At 55.5% G+C, this 21,037-nt stretch overlaps 1 protein-coding gene across 17 annotated transcripts; it reads right to left on the bottom strand.

The window, feature by feature from the left end:
- Nucleotides 1–283: 283 nt before the first annotated feature.
- Nucleotides 284–19,971, bottom strand: Atp13a2 (ATPase cation transporting 13A2). 17 transcript variants are annotated; one of them, NM_001437155.1, is given in 29 exon segments: nt 284–665; nt 754–923; nt 1,076–1,227; nt 1,312–1,535; nt 2,148–2,244; nt 2,348–2,500; nt 3,034–3,113; nt 3,196–3,312; nt 3,427–3,587; nt 4,246–4,370; nt 4,490–4,610; nt 4,725–4,884; nt 4,964–5,053; nt 5,433–5,639; nt 6,497–6,685; nt 6,765–6,811; nt 6,895–7,005; nt 8,018–8,173; nt 10,102–10,233; nt 10,310–10,376; nt 10,462–10,596; nt 11,266–11,335; nt 11,485–11,562; nt 12,469–12,548; nt 12,774–12,888; nt 12,975–13,033; nt 14,323–14,505; nt 14,615–14,709; nt 19,793–19,969. In NM_001437155.1, coding segments are annotated over 29 exon segments (3,522 nt in total). In that variant the 5' UTR covers nt 19,803–19,969; the 3' UTR covers nt 284–527.
- Between the last annotated feature and the right edge of the window lie 1,066 nt (nt 19,972–21,037).

The following is a 21,037-nucleotide window of genomic DNA, read 5'->3' as shown; positions in this document are numbered from 1 at the left end:
TCCTGCACGGCTAGGAATAGAGAACTTGAGGTCAGACCCAGTGCAGCCATTCTTGTGACCTCGAGCCTCAGTTTAGCTGTGGCCACCTATAAAATGGGGTTGGGGTCTCCAGTTGTAGGGCACAAGATAGCATGAATAAAAAGGCTAGGCTGTGTGCAACATGTACCCCACTCAGGCTGGGAAGGAAGCGTACTGTCAGATGAAAAGAGCAGTCGGGTCAGAGACGGTATCCAGGACGGGTATCCAGTGAGCATGGAACTCGGGCAGTGGGACACACCACCAGTGCTGCCAAGACAGGAAAGCCGGCACTTTATTTGCTCCATGACAGCTGCTCCGGATGGAGTTGGTAGCTGCTGTCTCTACACAGTGAGGCAACAATCAACGCCTCCCCAGGCGAGTGTGTCCCCAGGAGTGTGACAGCCAACCTCAGGGCTGTGGGAGGTGACTGGTACTGTCTCTAGGGAGAGTTCCGGTCATGGCTCAGGGGCAGGGAGATCCAGTGTCCAGCATGCCCTCCAAGGCCTGCACTACCTCATGGAGCCAACGGGCAGAGTGGGCCATGGACGTTCAGCAAGCTCCCGTTGTAGCTGCTTGAATTGCTTCTTGGAGGCCCGTTTAGGCCGCAGCCACTGCAGGCAGGCTGGGAGACACTGGTCCAGCACGCTCTGCAGAGGGCAGTGGAACGGTGTGGAGGGACAGCTGGGCCTGGGTCCTCCACGTCCCTCCCACAGCCTCCATCAGTGTGGGCCCTACCTCCAGCATGAAGGCGCCCACAAAGTTGAAGGCGACCAGACCCAGCAGCAGCAACTTGAAAGAGCTGTCCGCAATGTTCCTCAGTCCTAGTGGCCCCTGCAGGAGGCCGGGGACCAGGATGAGGCCCACCAGGACAGAGCCCAAGAGCGCCAGGGCCACCAGGAAGGGCACTGGGGGTGGGGGAGTCTGTCAGCAATGGCGCTGCGCCCTGGGACGCATGCACACGCACACAACCACACACAAACGCACACTCTACTCAGGGTCCCTTCTCCATTCTAGCTGCCACCCCTCAGCCCACCCCCAGCCCCCCACGCGGCAGCACCGTTGGTGTAGAGCGGCTGGCGGAAGGGTGCCCCCTTAGACACCGCTGCGGCCAGGATGAGGTACTGGAAGCCAGACAGAGAGAAGATCACTGTGTTCTCGTAGTTGGGCAGGTTGTCAGGTGCGGGTACAGTTCTGTTCAGAGGCACAAACCTGGGGACCGTGGTGGTAGGGTTAGGGAATGAGCGACGATGTCAGGCAGGGGTAGTGCTCATGCCAGGAACTCCTGCTACTTACCAGGGCTGAGCTATGACCAAAAAGTAGCCCCCAAGCTGGATGCCGGCCACCAAGGCCACCTGCAGCAGCAAACTGCCAAGTACAGGCACGCTCAGCAGCGCCCCTGGTGGCCGTGCTCGCACCAAGGTCAGTGCAGGGCCGGTGCGGCTCATGAGCACGGCAACCGTGGTGGTGATGAACAGGTCGATGGCCAAGAACTGTAGGTCTCCCAGGTTGGTGTTGATCTGTGGCAGGAAAGGCCAGAGAAGCTGAGGACCAGCTCCTGCAGAGCTCTAGCCCTCATGGAGCCTGTAGAAGAATCCTTCCTGCCCTGGCTGACCCAGCATCCTTAGGAGGCATGTCCCCGTGATCTGTCCTGGCCCCTAGATGAAAGTTCCTGCAGCAGAGCGCTTTACATACAGCCAAACCCGAGGGGCTGCCCTCCGGGCCACACTTGTCTCTGCTCTAGAGAAGCTCTGATGGAGGTGGATCTGGCTCAGGACACTCCTCCATGGGTGGAGACAAACAGGGCATGCTCTGAGCAGGGGAAGGGAGGGCCCGCAGGGCAGGGTCTTGGCTCTGTCACTGCCTCGGCCCCTGGGGTGCATGCACACGCACACAGACACACAGACTGGAAGCTTCAGGAATTAGAGAGAGTTGACAGTGCAAGTCAGCGGCCCCACTTCTCAGGACCCACGTCCAAAGGTTTAGAACCATATGAGCTTCACGGCCTTGAGTCAGTCACACAGCTTAGAAGGCACTGAGCTCCTCTTAGCCATGCTGCCCTGACTTCTCCCTCCCTGGTGGGACACTGCTGGGCGTGCGGGCTTGGGGTCTGGGGTTTACGGGATGCTCACTGTGTAGAGAATGAGGACAGAGATGAACTGGGTCAGGCTGTATAGGGCCATATACTTGAAGACGCTGAATGAAGTGTCCAGAGAGCAGCGGCCTTCCCTAGGGGCAAAGACGGACGGACATCAGTGGCTCCAGCTGCTAACAGCCCCTACCTCCTGACAGGCATCCCCTTACCCTCACCCACCGGCCCCGCCTGCCTTACCTGATGACAGTGGGCACACATTCAATACTGGCCATGCTGGAGGTGAACGGAGAGACCACTGAGGCCTCTGCCTGGGACAGTGAGATGCCCACGTCAGCCGCCTTCAGGGCCCCACAGTCATTGGCTCCATCCCCGCACATGCCCACGCAGTACCTGACAGGAAGAGAGTAGGTATCGCCTGAGCCTCCACAGGCTATCGGGAGAGTCCGGCCTAAAGACCAAGAGGTGCTGCTAAACAGATGACATTGTCTTTGGCATGACAGACACAGGAGAGCCTGCCTGGATACCTCTATGGTTTACTGTGCTCCACACGGATCCCAAGGTCTCTTAAACGCTACCACATTTCCAGCCCAACCTAGGTGTTTATCTGCTTGTGACTGAGACAGGCCCTTGCTGGTTACTCCTGCTGGCCTGGAACACAGTAAGTGACATCCTCAGCCCTGGTTTTTTTGCTTGCTTGTTTGAGTCAGTCTCCCTACATTGTCCACAAAGGCCTTGAACTAGCAGCAATCCTCCTGCCTCTGCTTTCCAAGTGCTAGGATTATAGCATATGCTAGCATGTCCAGTTCCGGGGCACTTCTGAAAGGTGAAGGGTCACTAATTCCTGAAGAGGGAGGTAAGTGGACAGACGGACACACTCATGGTCATCCCTCACCCTTTAGTGCTCCCACCCACACAGAACTCACTGAAGTCTCTGAAGTTCACACACTAGCTGTGTCTTCTGCTCCGGGGCCATGCGGGCAAAGACGGTGGCCTGCACCAGGACCTGGGGTGTGAGAGGGGAGGGCTGAAACATCACCTGGCACACAGAGACGGGCAGTGCAGAGCCCCTCCCTGGGCAACTCTACCTTGGGCAGCAGCTTGGGGAAGTGCTTCTGAAGGACAGCAAACGTGGACCCACTGAGGGCCAGGTGACGGGACTGGGACTCCGGCTCCACGGGGTAGTCCGTGGCCTGCACAGGATCCTAGGGATGAGGAAACTCAGCTCAGTAACCTTTTCCCTCCCTGGAGACTGTCCTGGGTCAGGTGATGGGGAAGGGTGTCACTGAGTGGGCACGGCCTGCACTGGTGCATCTTACCTTTGCCCCATTCATGGCCGCAGAGGGCTCAGTTGGCAGGAACTCAAGGGCAGCAGGCTGGCCCTGCTCAGGGTGGGTGGCATGGATGATAGCCAGGTGCTCCTGGGTGCCCACCATGCCACACGCTTTGGCCACCGTGACTGCTGTCTGCAGGTTGTCCCCTAGGTATGTGAGGCAGGGTCAGAGTCTAACACTGTCCAGGGCCGTGTCACCCTGACCCCACCCTGACCCTTACAGGTAGACCATCCACTAGAACTCTCAACCATGGCTGAGCAGAGTGAACTAGCCAACGAGCCATGCTCCTAGACAGTTGTCCTCAGTGGTAAACCGAGCCACCAGAGAGTCGGAGGAGCAACTGGAGGCTGGACTTGAGCTCTGCACTTTCCACGAAACCTCAGGACTGGGGCACAGCACATGTGTGCTCGTGAGTGAGCACAGGGCTGTGGTGTGTCAGACAGACAGACTGCCCACTAAGGCCCCTTTGCTCCAGTGGGAATCCTTGCTTTATGAGCTTGTCACACCTTCTAGCCTGACACCATTATCCCATCCGGAGGAGGGACCTGGAACCCATCAGTGGCCTTCTGGTGACCCGACAGGTAAATGGCTGGGTGGACACTCACCTCACTCTTAGGGACTCATGCCACTCTGAGCCCCAGAGCTCCGAGCTCATGTCAGATGTAGGTGACAGTGACACATGTGATGGAAAGATGGGGAAGGGTCTGGCTTCACAAAGATGCTGCAGCAGGGGATGCTGGGAAGCCACCCTTTCGCCAGGACAGGGCAGGTGTGCCCTCCTCACAGAGACCCAGGCTGTAATACCTGTCACCATAACAGTACGGATGCCCGTCTTCCTCAGGGTCTGTATAACTGGGGTCGTCTGTGGCTTCAGCAGGTTCCGCATGACCAGCAGCCCCAGGAGGCTCAGCTCCTGCTCCACAGTGTCCCTAGAAGGTTGACATCTCCAGGTAAGAGGTCAGACAGGCACCAATGCCATTCCTAGTCCACGCAGGGGCAACTGCCTAGGCTTAGCACCTCCCTCCAGATACCCTGGGACTGGGTTCACCTTGTCAGCTGCTGAGCGGCCTCAAGGCTGGGCGCAGTGGGCAGTGGCTTGCCAGCCAGGGCCACAACTCGGTAGCCAGCAGCTGTGTAGCTCTGCAGTACCTGAGGAAAGTCTCTGGGCACTGTGGGGAGAGAGCGTGTCATCAGGGCTTGTAGGGATGTGTGTGTCACAGACCGCAACCCACCCCCACTCTACGCTCACACCCACTAGTGGACTCTGGGCCTGCCACCTTCACCTGTCTCGGGGCTGCAGAGGCTGGCCACAAGCTCTGGGGAGCCTTTGACGTAGGCCTCAGGCTGGGTGGCCCCTGGCCATGTCACCACCACGTCCATCCGCTGCAGGGCAGAGGAGAAGGGGAAGCGGCGGAGGACACTGACTGGCTCTGGTGACTCTTCCTGTGGGGGGAGGAAAGCGGAGGGGCTCACTGCGGGGCCCACTCCCAAGGCCCCAAGCCCCAGTCACTCTGCAGCTTACCTGTTGCTGAGGCCCCCTGGGTGGGGGTCGCATTACCACCAAGACCTGGGTCCCAGGTGCTGAGCCTGCAGCCGAACCCTCCTCTAAGACCTGGTTAGGGGCAAAAATGGGGGTTGGGACCCGGGGCCTTGACAAACAGAGGGCCAGCCGGACTAGACTCATGGAAGACTTCCTGACCGAAGGGGTAAGACCCAAATGGACACTCTGGCTGTCCCACTGGTAAGTTGTACATTATTAAAATCTCTGTGAAGAAGCAGGTTTCGAGCTTAGGCTAGGGCCATGGTGTAGTGACTGAGAAAAGGTAAGGTACACGGTGGGACACCAGCAGATGGCAGACACTTGACAAGCAAGGCTCTGCTGTGACTAAGAGTGACTACAGGCGGGACAGAGACCACTGGGGAGATACAAGGTAGAATTCCTTAGGCCTAGCTGCCCTGAGGCAGGGGTCTGGCCTGCTTGGCCTCCTCACCCAGCCTGTAGACTCCACCATCTTGAGATCCATGGGGTCGCCCACCAAGGTATCATGTAGCTGGCTGAGGGCATGACAGGTGACCAGTGCTCGGAGGAGGGGCCCTGGGGGCAGGTGGCAGGGCTCTGGGACCAGTGGCAGCAACATCTGCCCCTTTAGGGGCACCACCCCCATTATGTCCAATCCGTCCTCCGTGAGGGTGCCTGTCTGCAAGGGGACAGTGCCAAGTCCTTGGTTGAGTCGGGCCTTGCTGAGCTGGTCCCCACACCCAAGCTAGGCAAGTCCCACAGGAACCGGAGCAAGGGCCAGAGGAGACCCGTTCTGGACCCTGTGTCCCTGCTGGAGTCACCTCCACAGTTATCTGAGTCTGACAGCCTTCCCTCTCGCCCCTCAGATCACCGCCCTGAGGGACCATCAGCTGGTGTTTCCCTTCTGACACCATAGCTCGGTGTTCTTAAAAAACTGCACATCTTTGCTCTTCACCACCAGGTCTGCCCGTGCTCACCACAGGAGAGCTCAGTGGGGGAAACTGGCCATGCTCTCATGGTGGCTCTGTCCTCAGTGTGCCGCTGGTGCGCTCACTCACTAGGGGCACACACATGTGCACACACACACAGACGCATGCATACAGAGACACAGAGATATACACACATAGACACAGACACGCACAGGCACACACTCCACACACAGACAGGCTCACACACAGATACACACACACACACACACGCAGAGACAGGGACACAGACACAGACAAACACATGCACACACACATGCATACACACAGACACACGGACACACACACCACGCTGGCCCTCCAACCCCCCACCGCCACCCGTGCTGGTTCCTATTGGATTCCAGGGCTGTGAACTCCAGTGCCCAGCATAGCAGCCCCACGTGGTTCAACAATTAAATAAAGGATTCCAGGCATTTTATCTGCCAGGCGTGAGACAGAGTGGGTAGGAGCTGGCTGTGAAGGGTAGCTTCTGAGTGGTCCCCACTTGGATGACGTCTGTGTCTAGCAAGTCAAGTGCCCAGTCCCCCGAGCCCTGCCAGCCAGGTCCCACCTTGTCGAAGCACACGAGGCGCAGCTTGCCCCCCAAGTTGATGCGCAGCGGGTGGATACAGAAGATGCCCTGTGTACGCAGCCGGCTCTGGGAGTAGAGTGTGCACACGGTCATGGCGGCCGGCAGGGCGGGTGGTACCACCACCGTCACCAGGTCCAGAGCTCGGATCACGATCTCCTTCACGGGCACCTGGGAGGAGGCACTGTGAGCCCAGAGGTGGGCTGGGTAGGCCCTGCACGCTGGCAGCCCCACCTGGCCTCTGGCTTACCCGGTTTCGGTAGAGAATGATGATGCTGTAGATGGTACCGAGCAGAGCTGCGGAGACAGCAAGCGGTGAGCGGGGCCGAGACCCACCCGGGCTGGGGCTGCCGGCAGAGTGAGGTATGCGGCCTACTCACCCAGGACGGACAGCGCTGCCACAAACTTCATGCTGTGTCTGTAGAACTTGAAGCTGATGGGCCGTGGGTGTAGGATGGAGCTCACCAGGCCCCCTTTGGCTGTGCAGAACCCTGGGGGCGGACAGAAGCCAAGGCAGGGACAGGGGTTAGAGCAAGCTCCATCCACCGTTCACCCACTGCCTGCACCCTGGGCCATGACATTCTCAGGGCCAGCCATCAGCACTAGGGTCCACAGAGGACAACTCCCAAGGCTTGCCCAACCCCTACAGTTTTTTTTTTTTTCTCTCTCAATTATTATTTTCTTTCTGTGGTTCAAGGATTGAACCCTTATCCAACTAGGCAAGCGCCCTGCGGAGAACCCTTGCACTTTCCTGAAGCCCTCTTTTTATTCTGACTTGGGGGGAGTCTCACTAAATTGCCCAGGCTGGACCTTAACTTTTGACCCCTCAGCCTCCACCTCTCAAGCACTTGGGATTATAAGCGCACAACTGCCGTAGAATTTTATTTTAGACAGGCTCTCACTATGTAGCCCCTGTTGCCTAGAACCTGCTCTGTAGACCAGGCTGGCCTCAAACTTAAGAGATCTACCTGCCTCTGCCTTCTCAGTACTGGGATTAAAGGCATAAGCTACCAGCTGCTGCCACTGGGCAGGGTCCCCCATAAGCGACATTAACAGACAGCCTCTTAAATGGGTGGTTTTATTTACATGGAGAGGGCTAAGCCTCTGCCGTCTCCCACAAACATGGAAAAGCTTACAGTCTGCCTGACTTCTGCTAAGATGAGGACATGAGGGCTGGAGAGACGGCCCAGGGGTTAAGAGCAATTGTTGATCTTCCAGAGGACATGAGCTCATTTTCCAGCACCCACACGGCAGCTCACAACCATCCCCAACTCCAGTTCCAAGGGATCCAATGCCCTCTTCTGGATTCTGCAGGCACCAGGGAGGCCCACGCACAGACAAACGTACAGCAAAACACCAGCACACATTAAAAAAAAGTTGGGACCTAGAGGCTCAACTGGGTGTGAGCAGAAGAAGCTCACAGTGGCAGAGACGGTGGTGGGGCCATGCTCGAGGGTCTGTCCTGCCCTGTGTCAGCACTCCTCCCCACCTCCAGAAATGTACCTGTCCGAGTTACCACGGCTAGGACACGGGGTCCCAGGTAGGCCCGGGCCTGCAGAACGAGGGTGCCACAGAAGAGAGTGTGCCGCCGGTGGGTCTCTGGGCAGTAGGGCTGGGGCCCCTCTGGCAGGGCTGTCTTCAACACTGGGATGCTTTCTCCTAGGAGGGACATGGGGTAAGGTCTGTAAGAGGCTTTCAGGGTTCTCCCTCCCACCAACAGAGCTAAGAGCTGCCCACGGCTCTTCTAAAGCCACACTTAACTCTGTGACTGGGTGGACAAGGAGAGGGAAATAAGGCAGAACGGGCAAAGGGCTTGAGACCGTGAGGTGGTCCTGAGGGAAGGCACTTGCTCCTAGGAACCTGCTTAGGGTAGTTTGCCCAGCTAGTGAAAGCCTACTGGGAGCCAATGTTTGGGGAGCCCTTCTCCCGGAGTTAGTTCACCACAAACACATCATTTTTGTGGACTTCAGACCGGTCTTGCTCTGTAACAAGGCTGGTCTCGAACTTGTGATCTCCCTGACTTAGCTTGTAGAGTCCTGGAATTCCTGGTGTGAGCCACCACACTTGGCCACATCTTGCTTTTTGTGTTGTTTTCATTTAAGACAAGGTCTCATTACGTAGACCAGGCTAGCCTCAAACTCACAGAGATCCACCTGCCTCTGCTTCCTGAGGGCTGGCATTAAGGATGTGTGCCAGTACTTCACGTCTAACTAATGAGGATATCTGCAGGGGGCAGGGGTCACTCCTACAAAGCCCTGGGCAGCAGGCTTGGCAAGCAGAATCCCTTATGCCATTCCTGTGAGGACAGGCTTATTGGGCATGTATAATATGCATATTTTGGGGGAACTTAGCCTGTCTGCATCCCTAAGATTAGGTAAGTGTGAGATAGTCCATGAGAATCAGAGGCCAGAGGTTTTTTTTTTTTTTCGTTTTAATATAGCCCAGGCTAGCCTTAAACTTACTATGTAGTCAATGACCTTGAACTCCTGATCCCTCCTGCTTCAACCTCCCAGTACTGGGATTGTCAGTGTGTTACCACACTAGTCCTCTGGCTCTTTTTTTGTTTTGTGTTTTGAGGGTTTTGCTGTTAGTCTTTCGAGTTAGTCTCATTGTGTTGTCTAGGCTAGACCTGAACTTGAGTAACATTGCTTCTGTGTGCTGAGTGCTGGGGTTATGACCATGTTTGCTTTCATTAACTTATTACACAGGTAAAAACCCAAAGATGGGTCTGGCAGAGAGCCTGTAATCTTAGCTTTTCAGGACACTGAGGCAGGAGGATTACAAGTTTGAAGTCTGCTGGGACTACAGAGTAAATTCAAAGGCAGCCTGGACAAAGTACTGGGAGCTTAGCTCAGTGGGAGGGTCCAGCCTACCCTGTGGTAGTTGAATGAGAATGGCCCCATAAGCTCATGTTGGACACTTAGCCTCAGCCTCCTGAGTGCTGGGATCCCAGGTGCGAGCCCCTGTGACAGTCTAGTGCACTGAGACAGACAGGTGTGGCCACTCATGGCGGCTCCATCCGCACAAGAGGAGACTCAGGAGTACATCAGTCCTGGCCCACCAGGGCCTCCTAGACAGCGTGTGGAGTGCTACATATACACGATGTGAGAAACAGATAAACGGGACCACAAGCCACCACACAGCCGAAAGAGCTGCAGGAGCAGTGTATACACACGTGTGGAAGAAACTCAGGACACAAGCAGGGACCGTGGTTCACGCACCACAACCTCCTGCATGGCGCAGAGTCTCAGAAGTTTGGTTTGCTGATAAGAGACTTTATGCGTGCTCCACCCCAGAGTACTGGCAACCACATTTTACAGGTGGGGAAACTGAGGTACAGAGTGTTTTTTTTTTTTTTTTTTTTTTTTTTTTTTCTTTTTTTCAGAGCTAGGAACTGAACCCAGGGCAAGTGCTCTACCACTGAGCTAAATCCCCAACCCGGTACAGAGTGTTTAAAGGCATATGGCTGGCGAGTGCTGGGGCCACAACTATTACTTGAAAGAAAATCTCAGTGGAAGCTTCTAGCAAAAGGCAGAGGGTTAGATGGCAAGGAGCAGGCTCTGGGCCTCGTGCCGAGCCGGGCTTACCTGTCAGGGAGCTCTCATTGACCACACACTCCCCGGCCACCAGAGCAGCATCACACGGCATCATTCCGCCCTCCTGGGGCAGCACCAGGCAGTCTCCGGGCACCAGCTCACTGGAGTCCACCCACTCTTCCTCTGTGGTCACGTGGGGTTCAGTCAGGTCAGCCGCCCCGCTGCCCCTCCTCTCAGCCTCCCCCTGCCTGCTCCTCACCTCCTCCGGGTCGGCACACCTGCACCCGCACGGACAACTTGACCATGTCCCTCAGAGTCATGCTTTGCTGTGGGAGAGGGGCGAGAGGAGCGGAGTGGGTGGCAGCCTCTCGGGGACACCCTGCCCAGCCCTGCCAGGCCATCTGCCCTCACCTTCCTGGTCTTGTAGAGAGACAGGCAGATGGAGATGGCCGAGATGAGGAAGATGCAGACAGCATACCAGTAGTAGTGGTCAGCCAGCCACAGGGCGATGCTGAAGGCCTGGAATCCGTAGTAGGGGTTCAGTGCCTGGCGGAGGGGGGAGAGGCAGCATCAATCATATCCCTGGGCTGCCTGGATACTGGAGACAGAGCTGGTGGCTGCCGAGAGCCAAGCCAAGTCAGCTGCCTGCCTAAGCCCAATCCCCTTTCTGCCTGACATTCCCCAAGCCACAGCTAGGCGAACACAGGCATTTGTCCCCAGACGATCTGTCGATCTGTCGGACCCCTGCCACACTTCCTAAGTGTCACACAGTGGTGAGGCACCATGGGAGAAGACTGAGCACAGGAGGGTTAAGTCACAGTGCTTGTCCTGTGTTTGCAGAAGGCTGAGTTGTGATTTTCAAGTAGAAATGATCCCTTTGACTAGGTGTGACCTTGGCAGTATCTTGTTCTGCCCTGAGGCATGGGTTCCTCCGGGGCGAACAGACTGTACAGTTCTGATTCTTATCCACAGGCTGACATCTGGAAGCAACAGCACTGAGCAGACTGGGCTCTGCAGCAGGACCAGCTCTAACGCAAGCCTCCTAGCCTAACCTAAGGCTGTGCTGGACTCTCGGGTCTGCCTCAGCACTGCACTGCTGCAGGCTTGGTGCAAGCTCTGCATGGACGTTCCTTATCCTCAGCCTGGTCTCTCAGGCTGAGGACACTGACCCCACTCGGATAAGCGGCCGTGGGTGGCAGACACCAGGTGCTTTACCTCATCCACCAGTAGCTGCAGGTAGGACTTGACGGGAATACCAATCACGTTGGGGCCGTAAATGGTCTTCCTGTAAGAAAGGAGGCCACTGAGCTGTCCCAGGGTCCAGAGACCCCACGTCCCATCAAAGAAACCAAGGTCCTGAGAAGGCACCCTCTGCAAGACAGGCATGTGGGAAGGAAACGCAAGATGGGGGCCCCCGGCCGGGACAGCAAATACCTCACAGCCTGGTCCTGGAGGCTGAGGCCAGAACTGGAGCAATGGATGTCATCGCAGGCACGACCGTGGTCCAGCAGGCTGAGGTGGAGAGGGGACACTGTCTGGGTGACAGAACCTGAGCTCCACACCCCATTCTCAGGCTGAGAACTTGGGGCTCCAGAGATGTGAGGCCCCCCTCAGTCACACTAAACCCTGAGAGGAGAACTCAGTTTATCCATTCCTGTGACCAGGTCACAAACTACCTCACTAAGGGGCGAAAGCAGTGGGGGATGGGTGTGCTGTGGTCCGTGACAAAACATTGTCCACACCAATGACACCTTAGGCAAAGCAGTTAACCTTGCTGTGCCTCTGTTTTCCCCACTGCAAAATGGGAACAGTAGACACATCCATCTCATCGAGCTGTGGGTTGCTGAGGTAAAGTCAACTTTAAGTGACAAGCACGCTGGCGAGCTTTGTTCCTGTCACTACCACGAAGCAAAGGCTGGTGGAGCCCTTCTTTCCCCCCGAAAACACCCTAATTTACCAGAGGACTGTCCTGGTTGAGTGAGCATAAAGTGTATGAGAGGCAAAAAGACCCAAATGTGGCCGAATCCATCTCCCCAGGAGCTTCACCAGTGGGAGCCGAGGAGTCACATCTACATGCTGGTCAAGGGGCTCCTGACATTCTTGGTAGTAGCAAGGCCTGGCACCTTCCACTGTCACCTCCCAGTACTGTTCTGGGTCTCATGTCTCCTTTACCCTCATCTAGGACCCTGCTTCTGAGGGACTCAAGCACACCTAGTAGGTGTACCTTAAATGACCCTGGGAGGGGAGAAGTGCCGCCATCCCCCATTTACAGGAAGCAGCTCCCAGCTGAGAGACGCTTCATGAACTGCCCAAGGTTTCAGTGCAGCCAAGGGTAGCTTGGGTTAGGCCAGCCCCATTATGCTTTCGTACCGTAACCCGCCCTGTTAGAGATGGTGTGGCCAAGACTGGGGGCTCTACCTGACTTGGCAGAAGGCTTGCTGGGTCTCCATCCAGACATAGCGTTGGCCCTGGAGGATGTAATAGCGCAGTACCTGCTTCTGGGTGAGAGAGGAGAGGCCATGGGAGGTGGCCTGGTGACGAGGAACATCCACACTCACAAGGTGGGGAAGGGAGGGGACAGAGACAGCATCACAGGGAAGAGAAGCTTGGGAGTTCGAGAGCCAGAGAGACACAGAATTGTGAGCCCAGTCCTCCCTCACAGAGTGTAACCTGGATGCCCAGAGAAGGGCAAGGCCAGGTCTAGAGCCCAGCTGGCCACTCACTGCCTCTTTCTGCCTGTGGAGCTGCGTAGTGTCCTGCCACATGCTCTCCGGTGCCACTCCCACGGCCGCCAGGCTCCGGCCATCCTCTGCCTTGGCCTGTGAGGGCAGCTCCAGGCTGGGGAGGGTTTGGGAGTTACTCAGTCACTCAGGGGGTAGCCCACCCTCCCATTCCTCCCTGGGAAGGGACATTCATTGTCTTACCTGCCGTCGACAACAGCCTCAGTCTGCACCTGGACAGTGAAGAGCTGTCTGGAGCTACCCTGGAACACAGAGGTGTGACCTCAGCCTTTCCAAAGAGCCTCCATCCTCCCAGGCCAGGCCCTTAGCCAGGTGGCCTTGGGGGACAGCAAAGACACAGGGCTATCCATTTAGACAGCACACTACACCCAATAGTCTTTATGCATGTGACTACCTTTATGTGTGTGTGTGTGTGTGTGTGTGTGTGTGTGTGTGTATGTCAGTGCACCTGCATGTGCACACATACTCCAGGGTAGGATAGATACCGGGTGTCTTGCTCGATCCATCTCTGCCTTACTTCCTTGAAAGAGGGTCACCCCTTGACCCTGGTGGTAGGTTGGAGGTCAGAAGACCCAGAGAGACTGCTGTCCTTGCTCTCCCTCCCCAGTGCTAGGGATTATGGGCAACCATGCCCAACTTTTTACATGAGGGCTGGAGATTTGAACTCAGGTCCTCCCGTGTTATGTGGCAAGCACCCTTAACCCAGTTTTTTTTTGTTTGTTTGTTTGTTTTTTTTTGTTTTTTTTTTTTTTTTTTGGGTCAATGTGACATAAGCTAGAGTCGTTTGAGAAGCGGGAATCTTGACGATTCCATGGGAGGGCCCCACCCACAGTGAGCAGTGCCACCCTGGGCCTGTGGTCCTGGATGGTGTAATAGAGCAGACTGAGCTGGGCTCGCCACAGGGAGGAAGCCAGTAGTAAACAGGACTCCTTCATGGCTCCCTCATCAGTTCCGCCTCCAGGTTCCTGACTTGAGTTCTTGTCAGGATTTCCTCATGGGCTGTGCTGTGGACCTGCGACTGAGATAAACCTTCTCTTTTTGGTCATGGCATTTATCACGGCAACAGAAGCCCTCATGAAAGCTCCTGTTTAGAGCCATCTCCAGGTAACGTCTTATTTATGTGGCTCTGATTATGAAAACTAATAAGGGGCTAAAGAGATGGCCCTGCGGTTAAGAGCACTGACTGCTCTTCCAGAGGTCCTGAGTTCAATTCCCAGCAACCACATGGTAGCTCACAACCATCTGTAATGGGATCCGATGCCCTCTCCTGGTGTGTCTGAAGACAGCTACAATGTACTCATTTAAAAATGAAAACTAATAAAGTATTTTCTAAAGGGGAAAAAAAAAAGCTACTGAAATATAAGGGAGCCCGGTGGGCCACACCTTGCTGCCTCTGTTCACTGCTCAGACTGGGGTGCTGAGGTACAAACAGAAAGATGAAGGCTTGCCTGCTGCCCACCTGCGCAGGCCCAGAGGTGGTGGCACGGAGCACCCGCTGTCCCACGTCTCAAGCCCAGCTGGCCTCACTCACCTCTTTGTCTCTTATTTCTATAACGAGTGTTTCGGCGCGGGCCAGGCTGCATGGCCTCAGGCGCAGGCGCACGCCCCACAAGGGCTTCCAGCGGAATAGCAGCCAAGGGATCCCGGCCAGCATCCAGACCGCGGCGTGATAGCCGATGGCCCTCCATGGACTGCCACAGTAGCCGCTGAGCCTCTGGAGATGCAGGAGACAGAGCTGATGAAACTGGGGGCAGACAGGGACTGAACAGACGTCAGGAGGGTGCTGGGGCAGGCCGAGTGCCATTCCGCCCACTGCCACCTACCACGGATGAAACTGAGGAGCTGAGGGGATCGATTGATGTCCCTGTCATCAGGGTCCCATAGCTGGGGGGCGTGCTGCCCAGGAGCGGGCTGCTGTCTGTGGACAGGATGGAGACATGTCAAGAAAGGGAAGGCATAGAGCGCTTGCCTAGGAAGCGCAAGGCCCTGGGTTCGGTCCCCAGCTCCGAAAAAAAGAAAAAAAGAAAAGAAAGGGAAGGCAGGGGGTTGGGGATTTAGCTCAGTGGTAGAGCGCTTGCCTAGGAAGCGCAAGGCCCTGGGTTCGGTCCCCAGCTCCGAAAAAAAGAACCAAAAAAAAAAGAAAGGGAAGGCAGGGGCCCAGGTCCTTACAGTGCTAGTCCAGCACCAGGCCACAAGCCCAGGCCTCCCCTGCCTCATCACTCTGTCCTCAGGCCTTCTGAGCCTGTGAACTGAATGGCCCATTAGTCAGTTCTCAGGAGTGTGCTCTCTCGACAGAGCTGGAGAGAGGCACGGAGCTGCCTAAACACCTGTGTCTTGCTTCTGCCTGCGTGGGGCACTGCATTTCACCCATGTTCCCCTTCTACACAGCCACCCACGGGCAGGGGCCGGACTGTTCTCATTTAAACTGGGTGCCCAGTGTCTTATAAAGTCAAATCCACAGTGATCCTGTCAGCATCAGGGACTAGCACCAGGCTGCTGCGGAGGAACCTCCCTTCCTCCCACCTACCCATCTGCAGGGCTGTGGTCCCAACAGGGCAGGAGTCTTTCTAGAAGTTTCTACCCAGCAAGCCCAACTTTTCCTCTGACGGCTGCTGTAGAGCATCCCTAGTCTCCGGACTACACAGTCCCTAGAGGCTGAGCCTCCTGCAGTTTCTCCCAGACCATTAGAGTCCTGACCAGCTGGGTGGGGCTTGGGGGTCAGAGGTAAGTGGCAAGCCTCCCACGACTGAGGCTTCTGTTCCCAGCCCGTTTTACATGGCTCTCATAATAATTCTGCCAGGTATCTCTCCATTTTTGTTTTCATTATTTTGTGTGTAGGTGTGTTTTGCGTGTGCACGTACGGGCTCAAGTGTACACATGTGTGTGTATATATAGACACACACAGATACACATACACATACACACACACACACACACACACACACACACACACACACACACACCCCATGCCAGAAGTTGACATTAGGAATCTTTCTCTGTCCTCCTCCTTACCTCATTTGAGACAGGGTCTCTCCCGGAATCTAGAGCTCACCAGTTCGTCTAGGCTGGCTAGAGAGTGTCCCCAGGACCCCCTGTCTTTGTCCTCACAGCGAGGGAATTTCAGGTGTGTGCTGTAGTATCAGCTCTTTTTATGTTGGTGCTGGGGATCCCAACTCAGGACCTCATGCTTGCACAGAAGCCCTTTCTTTACCCACAAGCCTCCTCTTTTAAAGAAAAGGGAGCGGCTAAATAACTCGGCCAAGATCACACAGCAAGGATATGGGAGCTCGGGGAGTCAAGCCCAGGCAGGCTGCTTTCAGATTGGCTTGGCTTATTATTTTCATAATTAAACAATGGATTTATTGGTCTTATACAAAGACAAATCTAGGCTGGGAGGTGGTGGTGCACAACTTTAGTCCCAGCGCTCAGGAGGCAGAAGCACTTGATCTTAAGGCCAGCTTGAGTTCAAGGCCAGCTTGGTCTACAGATCTGGTTCCAGGACAGTCAGAGAGACCCTATCTTGAAAAACAAAACAAAACAGACACAAATCTGGGTGTGGCAACCAGGACTGAAGGAAGCGCATACTTCCCATGTGCCTGAAGTGGTTCTTAATCCTAGGATGGGCGCCCATTCACAGGGACCTGGGTTTAGGGCACTAAGGCCTGCAGGGCCAGGAAGCCAGCATCCTGGGCTCTCACACCTACAAGGAACAGCCGGGAACGAAGGGTGGGGGCCAGCCAGAAAGAACATTTCTTTTTCTTGGCCCCAAGGAGTAGCCCGGCTTTCACGGAGGGGACCTGAATTCAAGACAGGAGGTTGAGGAAGAAGTTCTCAGGTCCTTCGCCACCAGTAGTGCTTTGTGCTAGAGCCCTTCATCTGCCTACAATGTCAGGGGGAGCTCACCCACCCTCAGGGAGGTCAGGCAACAGCACCTCAGGGTTTCAAAGGGCTGATCCAGGCTGCGCAGCAATCACCTGCCTTCTCCTCCACACAACCCTACGGAACAGGTACCACTTCTGTCTCTATTTTATGGCTGGGAAACAGGTGTGGGAGGTACGCTGCCCAAGATCCACATTTAATATCTCCGTCATCGGGCTGGAGAGATGGCTCAGCGGTAAGAGCACCCGACTGCTCTTCCAGAGGTCATGAGTTCAATTCCCAGCAACCACATGGTGGCTCACAACCATCTGTAAAGAGATCTGATACCCTCTTCTGGTGTATCTGAAGACAGCTACAGTGTATTTATATATAATAAATAAATAAATCTTTAAAAAAAAAAATATCTCCGTCATCAACTGCACTCTCTGCCAAACTGTGATTCACAAAGCAGGTGCCCCAGCCTCTCTGGGCCTCCATTTCTAATCTCTAAAATGAGAGTGTGTGCAGCGAGCCGGGGCAGACATGGTGGAAGAGGGGAATGTGCACCAGCCGGAGCCAGAGAGGACGTCTGAGGCTGTGCCAGCTGTGTGGCTTCTCACCAGGGCGTGGCAGCCTCTCTTTTCTCATCACCCAGACCGAAACCTGCAGGGGTGCTGGCCTGCAGCCAGCCCTGAATATCAGCTCCTTCCTGTAGCTAGTGGCCCGTGGGGCACCAGCTAGATAGGGTTCAGGCTGATAAAGAAGTCACAGGGCCAACCCTGAGCGGATCACCTGACCCGATTCCACACCGGACAAGGAGCCTCTTACTGTGATTATGAATGGAAGTGCTGAGCCTTCTACGGCCACTCTGCCAGGGGCCAGAGACTGGAAATGGGCCTGCCTTCTTCAAAGCCCCCACTCTCCCCACTCTCACCCTCGCCCGTTGCTTCCTGAACTACTCACAGCTGGCACTGGATGAATGAACTCACACCCAAGCACTGCGGAGCAGGGAGAGCATGGGTCAGGAGCACCCTTGCTCCTGCTCGCCCGCCCACACACCCACCCATGTCTCTAGCCTCTCCCTTACTCTCAGCCCCTGGGGTCGAATCTGGAAAGTTCCTTCCTAGTGTCCAACATTCACCCCATTATTTCACAAGGATGTTCACAGCCAGCCTCGGGATGGAGGGCAAAGGATCTTGCCAAAGGAGGAAGTCATATCTAAGGAAACCTCTAGAGCGTCCCTAAGGGCCACGCCCAGGGGTGCACTGACTGGCAGGGACACAGGACATCTTCAAAGCACTTGGACAGGCTTAGCCACACATCACCTGTCAAGGGAAGGCGATCCAGGACTCACCACTAAGGCAACCTCAAGCTGGCTCACACAGGCTGTGGGCTTTGGGGGATGAAAACGCTAAGCTCTTCCAGCCTCTCCTGTGTTACAGCCAAGGCCCCCTGAGGGACTTTCCCTCAGCAGAAGTTTACCTCAGCTTTCTGAGGGAGGAAATGCTGAAACCGTAGACCGGGAAACTGAGGAACCAGGCTGTGAATCCTATGACCTCAAATGGGGAAGCTGGCATGCCTGGCTGCATGTTCAGGGCCTTTAATTCACCCTCACGGCCAGCTGCCCCGAGAAAAGCATAGAGTAAGATTCTCATTTAAAATGGGGGAGGGCTGGTGGCTGCACGGTTCAGCAGGCCAAGGCCCTGGCTATACCAGTCTCATGACCTGGGTTCCATACCTGAAGTCATGGTGGAAAAGTCCTCTGAGCGACACACACAGGCTGTAGCAAAGGTGTGTGCATGCGTGTGTGTGTGTGTGTGCGCACACAAAATAATAATAATGATGATCAAATATTTAAAATGAGAGCTAGGTTTAGTGACCTACCCATGACTGTAATACCAGCACTAGATAGAAGCAGAAAGATTAGTTCAAGGTCATCCTGGACTACATATTGGATTCGAGGCCAGCCTGGGCTACATGAGACCCCAATCTTCAAACCTAAAAATAATAGAGGCTGGAGAGATAGCTTAGCGGTTAAGAGTATAGTCAGCTCTTCCAGAGGGTCTGAGTTTTCTCCTCATCATTCACGTTAGGTACTCCCAACCTTCTGTAACCCCCCTGCACCCCCACACTATTAAAATTTAAAAACGAATCTTTAAAAAAGATAAAAAATAAATAAATAAGATAATGCAAAGATTGCAATGTAACGGGACTAGAGCAAAAGATTCAGGTTTGATACCCTTCTCAGCACCCAGCCAGAAACCCAAACCCAAAGCCCAAGAAAAGGCAGGCCAAGAGAGAAAGACCAACATACGGGGCTTCCACGACAGAGACAAGGCTTCAGCCCAGTTCACGGCCCTGGGGCAGCCGCACCAGCACTGTTGAGCAGATCTGGAGTCAAAGCCATTTGGGAACCTCTTATTTCCTGCGGAAGACCCAGCTTCCTGCTGCTAATCTGTCAGTGGCCCGGGGCACCAGCATCTACTTCTGGTGGCTCCCCCATGGCCATGAGCCTTCATCAAGCTGGTGCGCCTGGGAGGTCTTTAGCTAGGTTCTAGATGCTAGACGCTAGAGATTTTGCCCAAGTGCAGATCCAGGGTCTGATGCATAAGGGGAGGACCTTGTTCTTATCACAAGCTGTGTTCTCGCCCCCTATTCTTTTCCCTCCCTCACCTAAGGTACAGTAGGATGGAAGTTGTGGACGGGGCCAGAGATATGGTGAGAGACTAAGGGCTGGGCATGTAAGCACCGGGAGGTTAGCAAGCCATCTGCATCTGGTGGGGTTTGGTGGGCCGTGCAGGATGTGGTCCTTGGATTTGGCCACTGACAAGCCTTCTGTAGGGGTCTGAGGCTGGGGTCAGGAGTGCATTTGTGCCTCAGGTCTCCCATCCAGGCCCTGTAGAGAGCTTCCCTAACCCCTGTTCGTGCAACACACATGGGTGCTGCTCGGAAGCCCCACAGCGGTGCATCGCGTCCGTCACCGGGACCTGTCTCTCAGGCTCGAAGGCATTCAGAGGGGATGGGGAGGGCAGAAACCCCCGGCTCTAGGGATCCTCTGGCCCAGAGTGTGCGCAGTAGCATCCTAAATCTGTCTCTGGGTGCCTGGGGACGAGACCCGAAGGGTGGGCCGGGCCGCCGCTCACCTGCGCTCATTTCGACTCCTCGCGCTCATCGCCGGCCGCTGTGGCCCGCGGCCTGGGCTCGGCGTGCGAGGCCCCGGGGCACGGTCGGGGACACCGACTGAGGCGAGCTTCGGAGGGGCCGGGCTGGGCGGCACCTGCACGACGCGACCGTGACTGGAACGATGCCGCAGTCGGTCTGCGGCCGTCAAGCCCCGCCCCTCCGCGGCGCCTACGTACGCCGCTGCCACATGGGCTGCCGGGACTTGTAGTTCCCAGACTGGCTTCTGTCGGGAGCTCGCTGAGAGCTCCAGATACTGGGGGCAGCGTAGGTGGAGGCAGGAGTCGGGGGATAGGGAGAAAGGGGAAGAGATAGGAAGCAGGGGCGTGTGGAGGGGACAGTCCCAAGACAGAACAGATAGACGGAAAAGGACAGGCTGCTAGACAGGTAGCCAGACATAACAGGCAGACAGAGGGCGACGCTGGGAAGACACAAGTGGGACGGCTCCTGCACAGAAAAAAACAAAAACAGCATAGGCTGGAAGACCAGGCAGACAACAGACAAAGAAGCAGAGCGGTGACAGACAAGCAGACAGAAGGGAACGCTGGGACACCCAATTGGGACAGCTCCCACATAGAACAACCATACAGAAAACAGGCAGACAGACAAACATTAGATAGGCAAGCAGAGTGGCAGGGAGAGGTTGGGAGACACAGGCAGCAGGGTCTCCAGACAAAACAGAAAACCAATATGCTGGGAGACAGAACAGACAAAAAGACAGGCAGGCAGATGGGCTGCTGGGAGACACAGGTGGGACGTCCTGAGACAGAGCAGACAAATGGAAAATGGGACAAGCAGAACATAAGAAAGTGTTCACGAACACAGCCTCAGGTGCACACCTCGCTCATTAAGCCAGTTAGCCTCCCTGAGTCTTCTTTTCTTTTCTTCAAAACAAAACACTACGATTCATAGTGTGTGCATGTGCGCCCGTGTGTGAGGGAGGGCATGTGTGCACCACAGCACACCAGAGACCAGTTTTCAGAAGTCAGTCGGTCATCTTCTTCCACCCTGTGGGTCTTGGGAATTGGACTTAAGCCCTCAGGCTTGGCAGCAAATGCCTTTACCCCCCTCCCCTTCCCCCTCCCCCCCAGCCATCTCTCTGGGTTTGGACCTCTTTTTGTTGTTGTTGTTGTTGTTTTACTTGTATTTATTTTCATTTCACCTGCATTGGTGTTTGACTGCATGCATGTCTGTGTGAAGGTGTTGGA

Source organism: Rattus norvegicus, chromosome 5, assembly GCF_021556685.1.
Source record: "Rattus norvegicus strain SHRSP/BbbUtx chromosome 5, alternate assembly SHRSP_T2T, whole genome shotgun sequence".
Classification (NCBI taxonomy): domain Eukaryota; kingdom Metazoa; phylum Chordata; class Mammalia; order Rodentia; family Muridae; genus Rattus; species Rattus norvegicus.
This window is presented reverse-complemented; position numbering and strand designations above follow the sequence as displayed.